This window comes from Strix uralensis, chromosome 2 (genome assembly GCF_047716275.1).
Source record: "Strix uralensis isolate ZFMK-TIS-50842 chromosome 2, bStrUra1, whole genome shotgun sequence".
Lineage (NCBI taxonomy): Eukaryota > Metazoa > Chordata > Aves > Strigiformes > Strigidae > Strix > Strix uralensis.
The window spans coordinates 131,956,338-131,973,973 of NC_133973.1; the positions used below are offsets into that span (position 1 = coordinate 131,956,338).

Genomic DNA, 17,636 nt, shown 5'->3' on the forward strand with positions numbered 1-17,636 from the left:
AAATTTCCATTCTTCAAATGCCCAAGCTACCCCAAGATCTGAAGTTTTAAACAGAAATAAAAATTTTACAAAATCAGGGCCAGAAAATAACCAAAAGCCATCAGGATGTTTTTTCCAACTACACCAGCCTTTGGAACACCTCTTTGCATTAAGCTGGCTCGTCCAACAATAAAACCCTCTCCTTATCCACACGATATTGTCACCAGTGGCAGCGTAACACAGATCAACATCACTACGAAGAGAACTCAAGGTCATTGTTCAGGCTGAACCAGAGGAAATGCACAAAGAAAAGCAGAACACTGGGTGCAATAAACCCTACTCTTTCTTTACACAATGTATTCTTGAATTTTTTCATGGTTTCACCCATTTTAGTATTTAATTCACAGCTGTCCCTGATTGATAAAAGAGAACAGAACTCCTCCAGTGCACGTCTGTACCAAAATTTAACCCTTGTACCCGTGGAACGAGTAACTCCTCCTGCATAAAGCAAAGTCTTTGGCCGAGCAATCTGGTGAAGTGCACGAGCAGACTGCCAGCAGCAGTCAGGTGTTTGCTGCTAACCACGAACCCTAAACATTTTCCTGAAATAACAGGTACCAGTTCCTTCCCCCTGACTGCAGCAAGTACCACGTGTGCTGGCTCTTGCAGTTCAGAAGGGAACTATTAAACTTTATTTCCAATGGACTGAAGCAAAAATGACTTGATTGGGCCTATAAGCCACTTCAGTTAAGTACATCAAGTTTCCGAGTCACTTCCACAATGCTTCCAACTCAACATGACTTGTTTTTATTTTCTTCAGAAACAGTTCTAGTCATGTTAATAAAACTTGAATTAGAACTTTAATTTTGTTTTATATCACAAAAACCAGCATCTCCCCAGAATAATGGACAATACCTAAGTTGTTCTACAAGAAATCCTGGAGAGAGAGCTCTGCAAAGGGATCCTTTCCTGAGGCTCTGTGAGGACTCTGACTGGAAGGGCTGGATGCTGCAGACAGCTAGTAGGAAAGACGACAGAGAAAGGGAAAGAAAAAGAAAAAAGGTCTCAGAATGACAGAATATGAAAGCTGAACGTGTAATGAAAGGACAAGGGGAGGCTAAGAGGCAAACTTGGCAGAAATCAACTATTAAAACAAGGTGTTTGGTCATATGGAAAACAGAAAGCCTCTTCAATGGTTGGTGTAATGCAGAAACAAGCTGGACATGACCCTCCATAAAGGAAACTTCAATTGGCAGTTGCCAAATAAGCAGATAACCTCGCACTTTCACAGCAGTTTTCTTCGAAAGAAGATACAAAACATTAAGCCTGACACTCCTGTGAAACAGGTTAGCACTCTCCCTGCTTTACTGCCAAACTACGTCCTGGCAGGGAGAGATGAGACTGGGGGTCTGGCCAGAGCATGGCAGCTTTCCAGGTGCCTTCTCCAGAAGAAATGGCTCTCAGCATCTTTTCCTCTCAAAATCAAATGTGTATAAAAAGAAGCTGGAGAGCAGACAACGGATAATTGTCAATGTGGGGCCTGGAAGGAGGACATGGGATATGTTCTGGGGGTGGAAAAAAATAAACAGATGAGTTTGTCAACTGCTGCCGTTTTAGGTGAGAACTTAAGACTGAGACCAGTAGTCCATACTAACAAAAATCAAATCCTATAGCCATGTATTTAAAGCACCGCACTACAAATTCAGCCATATAAGCACATCATTTACTCTAATACTGGCATTCCAGCTGCTGCTGCTGAAAGGGACCAATAATCTGCAGGCTGTAATTGCAGGAGTATCTGCTATTTGTTATTTTTTTTAGCCCTTTTCCTTCTCTGTTAGTGCTTTCCCAGTTATAAATGGTGCTTTATTAAATTGTTTGCTCTCCTCCCTCAGAGCTTGCATGTTTTTGCAGTTACAAATGAAAGTCAGCTTTCTCCATTTCAGATTCCACCACTTTAACAGTTTACTCAGAGTCACTAATCACCAGTGCATATTTGCACTTCATACCCACTGCAAAAAGCATCGTATGAAGACGTGTTTTCTTTGGAAACACTGAATGCCTGCCAACCTACGCATGACAGGGAACACGCTTATGGGAACTGCTTGCAGAAGTGCCCAGAGTGTAAATATTGTCATTGCAAATTTAAATTTTTCATGTTCATCTCTACCTCAGAAACCACGTGAGGAGGAGGAGTTCTTTCAGGATCAATACTCTCTATCTGGGTTGGAATCTTCATCTCCCTCCCGAAACCCCACTCCCAATGGGGCACTCGGATCCAGTCCCCATAAACAGATTATGGAGGAGTCATGAGACAGAATGGGAAGTGCTTGAGAAGCAGCTTCAGGATGTCAGAAGTTCCCCTTTTAAACTTGGTTGTTCCCTTTGGAAAGCCGTAGCTCAACACACCCCACCGCTCTCCAGGATTTGAGCCAGACTAAGGATCAAGTCCACCTGAGTCGTAACTTCAGCAAGGCAGGCCTGCTGCGACTGGACTTCATGAGACATTCTGCCTCTTCACGGTCAAGTGGCTTGAAGTGACAGATTAAAACTTCTGTTAAATTGAGTTGGCAAATCTCCAATTGGTATCAAGTCCAAAGTAATGTCCCAGTTTGAAAGCAGTGTGGAAGACTGGTAGGTTTAGAGCTCTGTCATTTGTGCGACATCAGCATGTAACCAGAAACAGAGGTGAAATTTCAGGAAGCCTTTTCAGGTTAAATACTGGGAAAAAACTTGACAATGCTACTTCCTAGATGCCACAGACAAATTCAGACAAGACAGCACCTTACAGTAAAAACATATTTTAACTAGATATCTCTAATTATTAAAAAGGAGGCCTAAAAAAAAAACCCGTGGAAAGTATAGGTAGCCAGTTTCCTACATTGCAACTATCCAGAATACTGCTTATAAATGTATCTGAAAACCAGAACCTACTTTAGCAATTTCTAGGGAGAAGCATTTAAAACAACAGCACTGGCCATCAGTTTCTCTAGCACTAATGTGTCCAGGACTGTGGATTTAGCCTCCCTACTGCCCAGCACTCGTGTGATCTGAAATGCAACGTACTGTGCTGGATCAGACCCAACGCTTAGACTCCAACATCAGTCGTCAATTCTCGCTGCTTCCAACAAAGACAAAAACTCCCCAGAGTCACAGTAACACAGAACAACCCCTCCATAAGCGAGTGTTGTGCTGATTCCCATCATTAGCTAGATACTGGTTTCTCATTAAATCTGTCAGGTTGTTATATTTTAGGATTAATATGCCAAAAGCAGTACCTGTAAAGTCTACTTTCTGGCATGTCTGTCCTGAACTTCATACCCTGTTCTTCCAGTTTCAAAAAAAAAAATCAAACCACAACTCAAAGCCAATATCTCCCACAAAACCAACTTCCTCATTTGCACATTTACCCATTCTTCAACATCACCAGGTGATCACTCCTACTACTTCTTCCGTACAATTCAGTGACATTAACAACTGCAGTGTTACAAATCACACAGATGCTGGCAGCAGGCCGAGTAATTTCTTTATTCTATTTTAAATCTTAAAATTTTCACTACCCAGCTGCTTGCCTTCCTAAGGCTATGTCTTTTGGGGGTAATCAGACCAGAATATGTAACATTTGCAGGCATACCACCGGTTTGTCACTATTGTACCATTTTATATTAGCCAACACAATAATGTTTTTGGTGGTGGTGAACATTCAAGCACTGCTACTGTGCACTACGACGCTCAGGTCTTACAAAGGGTAGTTATATTCCAGTTAACTGTACATCATTCAAATGTGGTTTGTCTGAAATTTTCTGCATTTGCAGTACTGTATCACATCTGCCATCACTCTGGCTACTCTTTAACCTTGTTTGGACCATTGATTCAGCTTGTCCCTCCCTCACACACACACTCTCCCCCCGCCCCTGCCAGCTAAAATTTAATCAAACAACTATGACCATTCTCACTGTTCTGGGTAGCACGATGTAACATCTTGCAGTAAGGGAAGTCTGCTATTTTATCATGATGAAAGCTATTCTTTCTCAAGCGTGAAATACTGACCCTAATGCAAGATAAGTGATTTCAAAGAAAAAAGGTACACACCAGTTTCTTTTAAAACTACGAATACCTTCTGCACCTAGATTTTCAAAGAAGCAACTGTCCTTGTCTCATTCCCAACTGTTTAAAATTATTTTGCCCTTAAAAAAACCAAACTACCCTTGCTTCTGATCACAACAAGTAGAAATAAAGTTGCATGCATGTAAACAGAACACTTGAAAGCAAGGCAAAATAGGTGTGTCTAGAGAGAGGAAAGGTATATTTATTAAGACAAATCCTTAAGACTATCAAGTTAGGAACACCAGTTCAAGTTATAAAGAAACTGCACAACATTGGGATGCTTATTTTACCAGTCTGTATAGAAAGCAGGAGGAGTTCCCAACACACAACTCGTCAATATAATTTTTCAGCAACTTCATAACTGTCATTATGCTTTTAAGTACCTTCAAGTTTCTTTGCTGCAGACAGCAGCCAAGATCTTTCAGCAGACTAGAGGTAAGTGATATAATCTGGTGCTTTACACATAAACATGAAAAACAATTTAGTTTTTGGCAGTGATGACACCATGGACAAAATAATGGTGTTCAGAGTGATCCAGGTGGGATGTAGGCAGTTTGAATAGCGTGCCTTTCAGATAACCATTATGTGTTCTTTAAGATTTGTTTACTTACCCCAAGAACACATTTTATTTCTTTATCTTCCTATTTCTATTTCTGGCACAACGGGAGTATTAACTAAACCTAAACAGACAAGTATGTTCTCTGACCCACCCCAAGACTAAGCATACAGTAAGTTTAGTGTAATAATATTGTAATTCCCCTCCGTGGCCAGACATTAGCAAATGCCACCTCTGCTGTATATGGGGAAGAAGCTCTCACACGCAGCCTTTGTTTCATTTAAGTTGCTTTATTGATGTCAGACTTCTGAAAACACCTGCAAGCAACACAGACTCTGTGTGTGTCTCAGGGAAAACCCTTCCCAGCCACACAGCAAATGCTGATTCAGAGGCTGTGTTTTCCATCAAATTAATTCTCCCAGGAGCCAAACACGTTGTCAGAGAAGCACAATAAATACAGCTCTACACACCTCACTTGTGACCAATTGCTCTTTCTCCTGTTATGACAGCCAGTGGGGATTCAACCCAGACCAAGCCCTGCAATGTCAAATGAAGCAGAAAGGCTCACCTGGCTATTCAGACCTATCTACCCGTTTATAACTGAATTGGGCAGGTAGGCAGATATATTTTTTTTTAAAGGGACATTTTGGGAATTGCACAAAAAAACCTCTTATCCTTGAGGATCCTTTAACTTGTTCTCTAGTTAAGAAGCATCAAAACCACATTTTTTCCTACTGAAACAGTATAAAACTCATGTGAAAGATACCAAATCACTTGTCTTAAGCGACAGTGAATGTGCAAAGCAGCTCTCAGAAGTCCAAAATAAAGTCAATTGAAAATTGCATTTCTAAAGAAAGCTAACAGCATCCCTTTCAAATAAAGCCTTTAAAATAAAATTTAAAAATCTCTCCACAAGGCTCCATTTTAAGGAAGACAATGAACATACTGCCCACTGTCAGCACACAGCACAGCCTCTCCTGCTAAAGGATCAGATTCAGGCCCTGAAAAAGGTTTGAAGCTCTTTTTCCTTCTAACCTACTGCTGAATTCATTTCCCTCCACACTCCAGTCCCAAAACATGCGTATACTCCCCACGCATACACCAACATACACCTGAGTGAAGTTATACATGCATGTTTTTAAATAGTCACCTAAAGAGAGCTTTTCATAGCGAGATCAAAATACAGCCCCAATGTGTTATATTTTTCTAAACGAGTTAAGATGTACAGTGTGAACTTTGACAAAGAAACATTTGACTGGTAAGTAAAACCACAATGTTAATACTGGAGTTCCAATCTGCCACCTAAACTTGGCTCTGCCTCTAACTACAGTTTACAAGCACAACAAAGTCTTAATGATTTCAGTGTTTTCTGAAAATAATATGATGGTGTTCAAGGTTGTCTGTCCCCCACCTGCTCCATTTATTTTAAAAATGTTTCTCTGCAAAAAACTATCTTCAGGTGGCTACTGGGTTAAAAAAGTGGGTTCAGATAAACTTCCCAGTGACAGAAGTTTGCAAAACAAACAATAAAAGGTACGATTCAACTCCAGTCAGTTCTTCTCAGTGTTCAGAGTAACCCTTCAGCACACACTCTTGTTCCAGTACATTAGGGAATGAATCTATACGCAACATATCACAAGAAGCAGAAGAGCAGGCAATTTAGGGAACACTCCATTTAACATAACACCTTACTTAACAGGGAAAGGCCAGATAGATTGGTATAGCTACTGAGTATCTTCACTGGAAATACTGTCTTCTGCTAAAACATGGAGGAATACAGAGACCTTTAGAGAACACAATGGTGAAAACTGCCATGAACATGCCGTGTGCCTCCCCACTGAGAGTGGTTAGTACTAACAACCAGGTGTTGGGTTGAAGCTTCACCAGGTTTGATACCATGTTCTTTTCAAACCCATCTATAACATTCACAGACTGAAAAGGCTCCATTGCACCCTGTCTGTCCCCTCCTAAATGCCGTCATAAAAGCATGCAGTTTACCCTTAAAAAGTTTACAGCTACTGCCAGACTTGGTTACTTTATAATCTAATACTTTTAGTATAACGGGTCAAAGAACAGTGCCACATATACTTAGGAAAAAGCTGGAACAGCACAATCTCAAAGCCACACTTAGAGGTAAAGCAACAGAGAACACAAACTTTGGGGAAAAAGCCTGTCTTCAGCAAACAGCACAGACATTAACTATTCTTGTCCTTTCACTGGGGTGTTGAGGATAATCTCAGACACATTCCCAGAAAAACAATGCCTTAAAACACTGTCCTCTTTGCTTCAGTAAAACAAACTTGATGCTGCCAACCCGGACATAAGAAGCAGGCTTGTACAATACATCTGTCCAACACAAGAATATATTAAAATACTTTTAAAGAAACTGACCCAGCTGTAATCTGTTCCTAGCACCAATGATTTTGAATATACACACCTGTGCTCCCGGTACAGGGCCAAAAGGGTTTGGTGGTCTCATGACTGGCTGACTGTATATTAAAGTTGGCTGTGTCATTACTGGTATGCCTCCCATCTGTGATGGCTAGAAAAATCCAGACAACATCAAATCACACATAGGATTAATACACTGCAAATATTTAAGGAGAGAAATGAAAATGGTAAATGGGTGAAAAGTCTTGGTTATATTCGATACATGCAATCATATAAGATCTTTCTACAATATTCTGCAAAAAAAGGTAATACTTTTATGTGTAATAGGTCAAAGCACAGTGCCACATATACTTAGGAAAAAGCTGTAATAGCACAACCTCACTAGAAAGGAACATTAGAGCCATTTCAAGGAACACTCTCAATAACAACTGAGCCCATTTAATCTCTTGCTGCAAAGATCCAAAACAATAAAATACTTGTTTAAGCACAAGCATTTGTGCTGGTCCCCTTGCTCCCAAAACCGAGGTGTGACAACACTTCCCTGTCTGCCTTCGAAAGTACAAGAACATTTTTACAGATATCATCGCAGAGCTGACAGAGTTCAAGAAAAATTGAAAACTGAGAACTATACGTATGATTAATGTTGTCATTATGCAATCAAAGTCTAAAGTGTGACTGGCTGAGCCAAATTAAGAATTTAACATATATGAATGGTCTAAGAAATGAGGGGTTTTTTTGTTTAGGTAGACGCCCATCTCTGGTGCTGCTTTTGCCCTTCCCTCAGGCTCAGGCTGATACCCAGCAGCAGTCCTACTGAAGCAATCCCCATGCCAAGCAGCTTTTCCTTGACTAATCCCAGTGGTACTCCCATCACGCCAACTACCTGCCTGGGCAATAACATGAACCCATTCAAGAAACTTTCCCTGATGAAAACACCCTACGAAAAAAAAGTTAAAAATAACTGCTGGCACAAGGAAGACACAGGAACCAGCAGACAAGGAATTGTAAAGGTACTAGTGAAATTGCCTGTCCCAGTATGCCCTCACCAAGGCACTGCCTGCTACTAGGCTGCTGCTTAGAAACAGCCATGCTCAAAACTATGGTACCTACTACAGCTTTTAGGAAAAATTAAACACAAGAGCTGTAAAATTGGCCAACGTTTCAGAAATTCCTAACAGTAAACATCCTGAGTAAAGTTTGAATGAGCCAGGATGGTTTTCAGGATGCGTTATAAAGCTTACTTGGTCATTCTGTAATGGCCCATCTTGCCCATCTGCCCAGGCGTTGCACGCTTTAGAACAAGTAACAGCAACTCAGGGTAACAGAGCTAAGGCTCCTATTAATTCCAGTTTCCATTTTACATTGGCATTTAAACCCCGCGATGAAAGCTGCTTTATGAAACAAGCAAGATTACATTCTATACTATATATATAGTTAACCATATGTATATAGTGCATAGGAAGTAATACATATAGTATAATGTACATGTTACCTTCCCCAGCTGCTGAAACAAAATAACTAAGAAAATGCTCCCAGTACAGTCAGTGCAAAGTTGTGTAGATCAAGTTTGAATCAACACTAAAGATGGTTTAACCACAACAACTTTGCACAGAACATACTACAGTTGTTCGTGGATGGAAAATAGGGAATATGATAGTTTCCCAAAAGACCCTCAGGAACATAGTTGACCATTTCTGCAGTTCACTTACTGAGCATATACAAATGTTAAGTCATTAATTTGATTATATGATGAAATATTTAGCTTATTTTCATTATACTAATCTGTGAGCCCTTTAATAGAATAATTCTTCTAAGGAAGTTCTCCCCCTTTATTCACCCAGCAGAGCTGTGCTACATAAACACCATACCAATACAGAAGAGTTAAGGCATATAATTTCAGAAATATTTTAGAATTTGAAATAAGATCAAAAATTTGAACAACTTTTCAGACCAACAAGCAGCAAGGTCAGATTTACGTCAAAAGCCTTCCAGTACTGCTGTGTCACCAAGAGATTCAATTCTCAGTTGACACCACAGCACATGGCAGTGTCACAGACTTGCAGTTCTGTAGCATTGATAATTAGATTTAAGGAAGGTTTCACTTCACCGATGAAACATTCCTGTTGCGAATGCAGCTATCTATACTCACATGATATACTCACATCCCACCAAGAACGTCTTAATATAAAAAAGTTTATGAAAAACCAAATGAGGCAAGAAAGGGCAGTCGTAATTTCGAACAATAACCACTGAAGTAATTCAGAAAACCAGGACTTAACGATTTGGTGAAGAATAAACCAATATGAGCTGAAATTCAGTCTTCAGTAAAATGGTTCAGAAAAACAACTGCTACCAAGCTATAAGCAATCAAACGATATACAGCATCTGACTTGAGTGACAGGAGTTCCACTCACCATCCCATAGCCCATCATTCCCGTTGGCGTTGTGGCAGGATATGCCATTACAGGTGGTGCCTGGTGTGAAAAACAGTGGTGAGCTGAGAGGAGAAGAGATCAGCTGCACACTGGCAAGACATTGCTTTCTAAGGGTCAACTGCAGCACTTAGCTTACTATGAATATAGCAAAGAATAAATAGGATTTGCAATCTTGTGTTAAGACTGTATCCAAATTATTTCAGATAGAATACAATACCTAAACTAAAGTTTCTAGGCAATCGCAGCAAATCTGATTATGTATTTGCTTTTAACCTGTTACAATTCTGGCTGACTAAACTGCAAGCTACCATTCTCTCAGCATCCTGTTTGAAGAACACAGTATGAGACACAGAAGTTTGAGAGAAAATATTCAGGAAGCAGAAGCATTTTTTTAATCCTGTGAAGTATATACTTATATTTCAGTATCAGAAGTAATGGTGCACAAGGATTCTTAAGAGAATTTTAAAGACTGAAAGACCAAATGGCCATTGCTTCTGCTGACACTACAGGAGTTCTCTTCTGTCTAGCCAGGACGTACACGCTATGGGGATTCTCCTACCATGCTGCAATATAAGTTCAACTCTAACATGAATATCTGACTTGCGTTGTCTCTCACTCACCCACTTAGTACAGTGAATTTGAACAGGTTAAAATCCCTCTTAGTACCTTGCAATATGTTTATATTACCCTTAACCTAATTTGACTTTTTTGAAGTTACAGTAAGATTGCTGTCAACAGACAAAACCTGGGGTGAAGCTACGTGTTGTAAACAACTTGGCAACACACACATAGAAAAACAGCTGATAACTCTTAGAAAAACACATTAAAGACAGTTCTCCATATCCTAACCATATTCTTTGTTCTACAGTTTCATTATCCACTTTCTAAATCAGTATTAACTCTTACAAAGACAAAAAATGTTTTTTTTCCCCCGATTATAAATCGGTGCTTAGAAATATTCAGGGATCTTGCTGTCTATCCACTCCACCTTCTTTTACCCTCTCCTTTAAGAAAAAACAGTCTAATTTTCATGCTATTGCTGTGGGGATTACTATTCATGACAACACAAAGACTGTATGCATTTCTTAGTATAGAGATTACTGATACAGAAAATAGGGAAGAGACAAAATATTAATAATACTGAATTAAAGTAGATAAATTCAGCAAAGCTGCTTCTGAATTCAGTTCTAAGGTATCAGCTGCCTTTTCATAGATAGTAGCCAGTTTTAGTGGCATTTTAATTGCCATCAGATTTCCCTGATTGAGAATTACCTAGACTGTGTACTATCCATATACTTCACACAGCTGGCAAAGCTATCCTGAAAATTACTTTTTTTTTTTTTTTTGCTTTGCTTATGTATCCACACCTACACACACACAAACATGCTGACTAAATTGATTTTTGAGTGCTCAAGTATGGACCTACCATCCTTTAGTTACAGAGTTACCCTGCAATAAAAACAGAATACAGGGAAAGACCAATATCACCATTGGCATAAAGAAAAAAAAAAAATACTTTGAAATGAAAGACTGCATTCCTCAGACAGCAAGCACAGGTTATTGCTTGCCCTTTGTAAACTGTCAGCATGGATTTTATTTTTTCATATGAGCATTAATGACATATTGGTCTCTCCCCAACTGAAAAAAAATATTAAAATCAAGGTCTACCGTAAACGTGGATAAAGTGCCAAGTATAACAGAAGCCCGTGAGGTTTCATGCAGTTATTCAAACACAAACATTTTTATCTTCATTCAAAGTTCACCAAGTGCATTAAAGGCAGCACAGACACACACCCCAGCTCTCTGGCAGCAAATGGTACAGTTTAAAGCAAGGAAAAATAATCTTGGTATTTCCCATGCCATCATTCGAGTCAAGAGCCTGCAGACCACCTATGAAGTTTGTGTATGCTAGAAAAAGCTCAATTTTTGGCACACCAAAGATTTTAAAATGAGAAATGTGTAAATAGCAAGAAGGTTATGAGATTCTGCAACAGCAGTGGTTAATATCAGCATGCCAGTCGATTGCAAAAAGGCTGTGGGTTGTTTCACTTACGTATTGTGGAAAATGCATGCCATTCTGTATTTCCCAGGGAGAACAATTACATAATGCAATAACACTGGATTAGAAGCAAATACTTACACAATGGAATATACACAGATAGCTTTTTAGTTCACAAATACATTAAATGTTTACCCCAACACATTCTTGTAATTCAAGTCATTTACTGAGACAGCATACACCTGTGACACTGTCATCGTTATTAGGATTGTAATTGTGTTGCACAGTCCATTTATTTGGTATATGCCTTTTTCCCAAAGACGAGAAAGCCTTATTTTCAAAAGCATATCTATTTAGCAAGCAGCAGCAACTCCACAATAAATAGACCAGCAGAGGAAGATAAACTTTTTTCCCCTCAATTATTTCTGTTTCAAGATTTTTATGTTAATACAACAGTTTCACAGGCACTGTCTCAACAGTATCTCTAAATAAAAGCTGTTAAGTGTAATGACTTATCACAAGAAGATGTATATACAAGACACGAGTTATTAAACAGATTCAAGCACACAAGTAAACTCAAACCACCAGTCATTAAAGCAGGTGAGTAGTTACGGTTTCTTCAATATCTACACACCCTCCGGTAAGGTCCACAGACACTTCTCCCTACATAAATGTAGCGAGTTGATAAGGGACACCCAGCAGGGAAGAAGGTGGTGGATCCAGAGAAACAAGCTCTCTCTTTCGAAATCCACAATGCTGCATTATTACACTGCAGATTCAACCTCCCCCAGTGAGTTCTAGTCAGATGCAATAAATCCTCGGGGGTGGTGTGTTACCTGTTCTGTCCATGCACAGTTCTTCAGGTCATTGGTGAAAAGTTGAGTAGAATTCACATGCAAAAATGTTCTGTTAGCATTGTGAAAACTACTCATAAACTCTCGACCTCGGGGGGGGTTTTTTTGGCATGTAACTAAGAACCCCCACTCTACATTCTATCCAAAAATTCTTGCCAATACTACCTGCTACAATAGACACTATGAAGTTGATTGCTAAAATTGACATGCATTAAAAACAAATTGCACACATCAGGGCAGGAAAGCAGTAGTTACGTACATTAAGAAAGCTATAGCCCACATCACTGCAGACACCTCTACAAGTATCAAGAGAATTAATCACTCGGCCCATGCTCAGCCCCAGAGCAGGCTGAGCTGTAATGTTATACATACATACTTGACGTATCAGTGCACCTGAAGAACGGAGTTTTTACACTTCCACTTTTCTATACTGCAAAGTGCTCCCCCCACACCACTGGGATTCAGTTTTGTATCAGTTGAGTGAAACACCAAGGCTGCTACCTTGCCATGAGAGAGGCTGGTCAAACACTACTGGAAGTTTATGCTAAACCTCTACGTGTCACATCCCAAACTTTTTACTAGAACCGTGAAGCACAGAAAAACAAATCCAAGCAGTACACATCTCAAAGTGACCAGTCCTTCAATTTTCTAGTACCCTTTTACTGCAATTATAGATTACTCTCAAATTTCTCTGTTCTACATGAGCCTGCATATCTAAGTTGCAGGGAACTGACTATTTTAAAATGAGTATTTGCTTACCAATGTTGGAGCATTCCACGCAGTTGTAGGTGCAATCTTGGGTTGCCAGTTGGAACCACCTGTTAGTTTCTTTTCACCTGGCTGAGTCCAGTTTACATCACTTTAAATAAATTTTTTTAAGAATTGTTAGAAAACATTGGATTTTGTTACAAAACTCTCTCAACACTGTCTTCTCTTGGAAATGTGGCTTCTTTTGTCAGGGAAGAAACTCTTCTAGGAAAGGAGTTAATAAAAAGTCTTGTGACAGCTTAGCTAGGAAAAGTAAGGTAAGATGTTTAACATGAGCCACCTCAGCTTTATCTAATCTGAGTCAAGTTCCCCAGCACAGGTAAACTAATCTTTCCTTGGGTCAAGATAGTTTAGGTTAGGAGCAACTGCATACTAGATTTCTGAATGATTTCAGAGTTGACACAGATGGTCCCAGTAAGCCTGAAATTTGCTAATCACATTCTCAACTTTGCTGCTAGAGCCTATTCTAGAATACGCCATGTTTCAAAATTCACTTGTCTAAAGGTCAACCACAAGTCGGACGATGTAGTTTCACAATCTTTAATACAGCTCTGCACACACTCAGGTCACACAAAGTATTTAAGGTGTGCTAAGATTACCTGCACCTACAAAGAAACATTTTGATGAACTCATTTCTTGAGTATATACAAAGCCTGAAAGGAATCCAAGACAGGAGGACATCTTGCCTGCTGACATCACTGTCAGTACCACTCAGACTACAGTCACCTTCCAACAGCTCTCAACAGTTCATTATACCTTGTATGAGAAACAAAGTACAGTCCCAAATGTGCTCTGAAGGTTAATACTGTGTTGTTACACACAGGTTTGAACCTATACTCTCGTGGAATTTTACTATCAAGAAAATGAAAATGTTCAAGTCTTGATTAAGCATACTCACTTTTTAGTAGTTCCATTTCCAATGCCCAAATCTGTCACAAATTAGAAAAAGATACTATTGAAATCCTATTCATTTAAAAGAATTAAGTAAGTATTTATATGATAGTGGTTCAATACTTACTGCCTACAAGATTGGCTAAAGATGAATCCAGGTCATCTGACACTAATTTGTTAGGTGGTACTTTGGCAACTGGAAGACTCTGGTTTTGAGAGGCCACTGTTGGTTTTAGGAGACCACCTAGTTCATCAAAGCCTTGGAATGATAAACATAAGAGAAGTGATTTGAATCACCGGCTTCTCATGAATGTTGTGACATTCAATTAAATACACAGCAAGTTCAACACAATGGCTAAATACAAAATTTAACCTACGCTATACAAGAAGGATAAAGCTTATTATGCCTTTTGATAAAGGAGGAGATACTCACTACAGAAAGGACATTTCACTGGTTTAATCTACATGACATCAATTTGACATGGAATGGATTCATGATGACTGCAAAGCAATCAAAGTGTGAAACAAAATAAAGAATAAGTATCTAAAGTATGTCAATCTTATAAAAACAGATGTGTATTTGCTTTTAGTGGATGACTGGTTTATCCAAAAAGAATCCAATGTCAAGAGTTCAATCTCAAAAGACCAGAAAATATTTGCCTCCTAGATGCTCAAAAGAGAAGAAAGAGTACTAACTATGACTACAACGCAGACTGTGTATGTTTTGATAATTTCTCATTTTCTGAAATAATCTTAACATAAAAAGAGTAACAGGTAGGCAAAGAAGTGCTAAAAATGTGTCGCACAGATATATAAAATAAAGATGCAACTTTAAATCTGTCAACCACACTCTACAGAGACTTAATTTCCGTTGACAGCATGTAAAAATGAAGGCTGTTCACTGTATGAAGTTTTAATGCACAAAATAGTTAAGTGAAGGAAATAAATAAACATTTCAGCAGGGTGCACACAGAAACAGTGTGTAAGGAAAAATGATTTGATTAATAAAGAAAAAACTGGATGAAGAATGCTGCTATTGACCTTTTAAAGTCAGCTTTCTTTTCTTCAGCTGGAACACTGTCACAACAGTATGAGTAAATACAGATTAAGAGATTTATACCTCAAGAATAAAAAAAGTTAAAGGACATACATCATCTATTTTAGAGTCTTACCACCAGAATCTAGGACAACATTAGAAGATTTATTTCCAAAGACAGACTCAAAGTCAACATTAAGGCCTGCTGATGGCTGTGGTTGAGCAACAGGAGATGGAGTGAACCCTGTGGGGAAAAAGAAAGAAGTTGAATGTTTTTATACAGCATTTCCCATGAATCCATCTTCTTTATGCAAGACAAACCAAATAAATATGTAGATTAAGTACCACTGAAAGACTAGGAATCCCTCAAAGGTCCAGATTACACCCTGACACTGAGAAGTATTTAAGAGAAAGAGCTGGAAGCAGTTTGTTTGGAGTTTATTTGAAGTTACTCCTCCAAAGAAGGCTTTTGTCTCAAAAACTGGACAGATGGGCCATAAGACATTCCTCGTCCCCGCAGCTGCTAAATCTCTGGACTAACTATTCACATCTTCCTTATTCTTTTACCAAATACTTACAATAAAATTATTGAGGAAATAATCACCATGCTTCTCCAGGGAAAGAAACTGGCTGGGTACAGAACCTGTTTCAAGATTACTTGCCTGAAGATTACTCCCTCCATGTTTTGTATTAGTTGTCTTACTTCTCAGATACAGCTAGAGTAAGAGCCAAAGCATCCCACACTCTTAATACTAACAATTTTTATAGCACTTAGCTATTTTTGGACACACCCTTCGCAGGCAACCATGTTTTGCAGGTAAGTTTCTAGTAATTATGGCAACATCAGGGGAGTTAAAGCCAAGTTTCAACTCCTATTTCTGTCTGAACTTACTCCATTTGTCTCCTATGTATTTGTAAAGCGGTGTTCTCCAAATACGCAATTTTTTTCAATACTGCGAAGATTTATTGCAGTACAAAGCATTGTGTATGATGTTCAGCAGTACTGGTAGTTCAGTAATATGAAAGTCAGTACTGATTTGTTTCTAGAATTTTACTCTTTAATGTTATATATGATTATGCACACAAGCGTGCATGTACATCATCTTGATATTCAGGCAATTACAGAAATAATTATTACTTTATATGAAAAGGACCAAAGAAAATGCGATGCCATCTTGACAACTAGCTATTCCCATTTCTAAAAGAAAATTTTGATGATATGGAGAACTAAAAGGATCACAAGTACATCAGCAGTAAAACATCGCAGTGAGCGCAAATAACTGACCAAGAATACTTCTTCGATTTTGTTTAGCTTGCTGTGACAGCACCTTATTTCAATCTTAACATTCTCCTGAAATGTCACATTTCACCTAAAAAATTAATAACTATAGGATATTATCCTTGAACATAAACTTCACAGTAATATGGATTACTTGTCCCTTCCTATTTGTCTTAAAGGAACATACAACTCATAACTCAAAAGCATCAATCTCTAAGAACCCGAGCAATGTACTTTTCATTAAATCAAGGAAAACAGCATACAGCAAAACATGTGAAGCAGTAATGTGGAAAAAAGATAGGGAGTAAATAACAAAACAAAATGAGTATCTTTATGACAAGTATACTGTCAGGTGTAACAAGCCATTTCAGAGACTCTGCATTGCAGATAGGAATTCTTTTGATGGGATGTCATGCAACTCTTAAAACCATGCGTGTACCAATAGAAAACCTGACTTACAACAGCTCATATTTTTCTTTAGAAAATGGCCTTAACTGAAACAAGCAGAGTTTCCTGCTCTTGCATTTTAAGAAGTTCCAAGTTGTATGAAGCTAACGAGATGAGACAAACCAGAAGACAAAACAATACACAGGACTCCTCTGAGTCAGCCTCTGAAAAAGATTAAATCCTACTCCCAGTATCAACCACCAGCCCAGGGCATTTTGTCTAACATGGATGTTTTGAAAGGTGCAAAGGTCGGTATTTTTAATGGAGTTCCTTCGAGGGAATAAACCAACAAGACTTGATGGAAACTAATCATCCTGCTTTTTGGATATGGAACAAAGGGAAGAAAGTCATGAGTAGTATTCAACCTTTCGTTGAATTAATTTAGCTAATTTCTATTCAAAGACACTAAACCAAAATGTGACTTTATGGAGCTTTTAAGAACTAACTCTTCCACAAACCATTTACTGAAGGGATTCCTAAACCTTGCATTACAACAATGTTAACACTCCCTGTTCCACCTGGTTTAGGCAGATTATCACCTGTCACGGTCCACAGCCTGTTTGGCAGCTGTCAGGATGGTATTCCAGAACCAGCATTCGTACTGGGTCACTATACAGCCATTACACAGCTGCACAAATGATTAGCCAGTAATTTAATGAAGTAAGTACCTCTTTCTCATGTTCTGTTGCAAAGCTTTGTACTAGTTTAGTGCACTGTTTAAGAGTAATATAACAACAAAAATGCCATAAGCAGCAAGAACATCCCAATCCTTTATATTAAAAGCAATGAGGCAGAGTAAGATGAGAAGATACTTATAACATGCAAGTTTTTTGCGTGGTATGTAGCAACATGTAAACTACAAGAGATCCTGAAATGGGGAGATACTCATTTCAT

At 38.7% G+C, this 17,636-nt stretch overlaps 1 protein-coding gene across 12 annotated transcripts in view; it reads right to left on the reverse strand.

Annotated features, from left to right (window-relative positions):
* Nucleotides 1-17,636, reverse strand: part of PICALM (phosphatidylinositol binding clathrin assembly protein) — a 71,432-nt gene that overhangs the window by 1,538 nt on the left and 52,258 nt on the right. For 4 of the 12 annotated variants that reach the window (XM_074860397.1, XM_074860394.1, XM_074860390.1 and 1 more), the window contains 8 exons: nt 15,153-15,260; nt 14,108-14,239; nt 13,988-14,018; nt 13,081-13,180; nt 11,522-11,545; nt 9,448-9,507; nt 7,080-7,184; nt 895-997 (listed from right to left, as the gene is read on the reverse strand). In XM_074860397.1, coding sequence (XP_074716498.1) covers nt 905-997; nt 7,080-7,184; nt 9,448-9,507; nt 11,522-11,545; nt 13,081-13,180; nt 13,988-14,018; nt 14,108-14,239; nt 15,153-15,260 — 653 coding nt within the window. In that variant the 3' untranslated portion in view covers nt 895-904. Of the gene's footprint in view, nt 1-894; nt 998-7,079; nt 7,185-9,447; nt 9,508-11,521; nt 11,546-13,080; nt 13,181-13,987; nt 14,019-14,107; nt 14,240-15,152; nt 15,261-17,636 lie in introns of those variants that run through there. The other 8 variants (XM_074860399.1, XM_074860395.1, XM_074860388.1 and 5 more) reach the window with 5 other exon arrangements.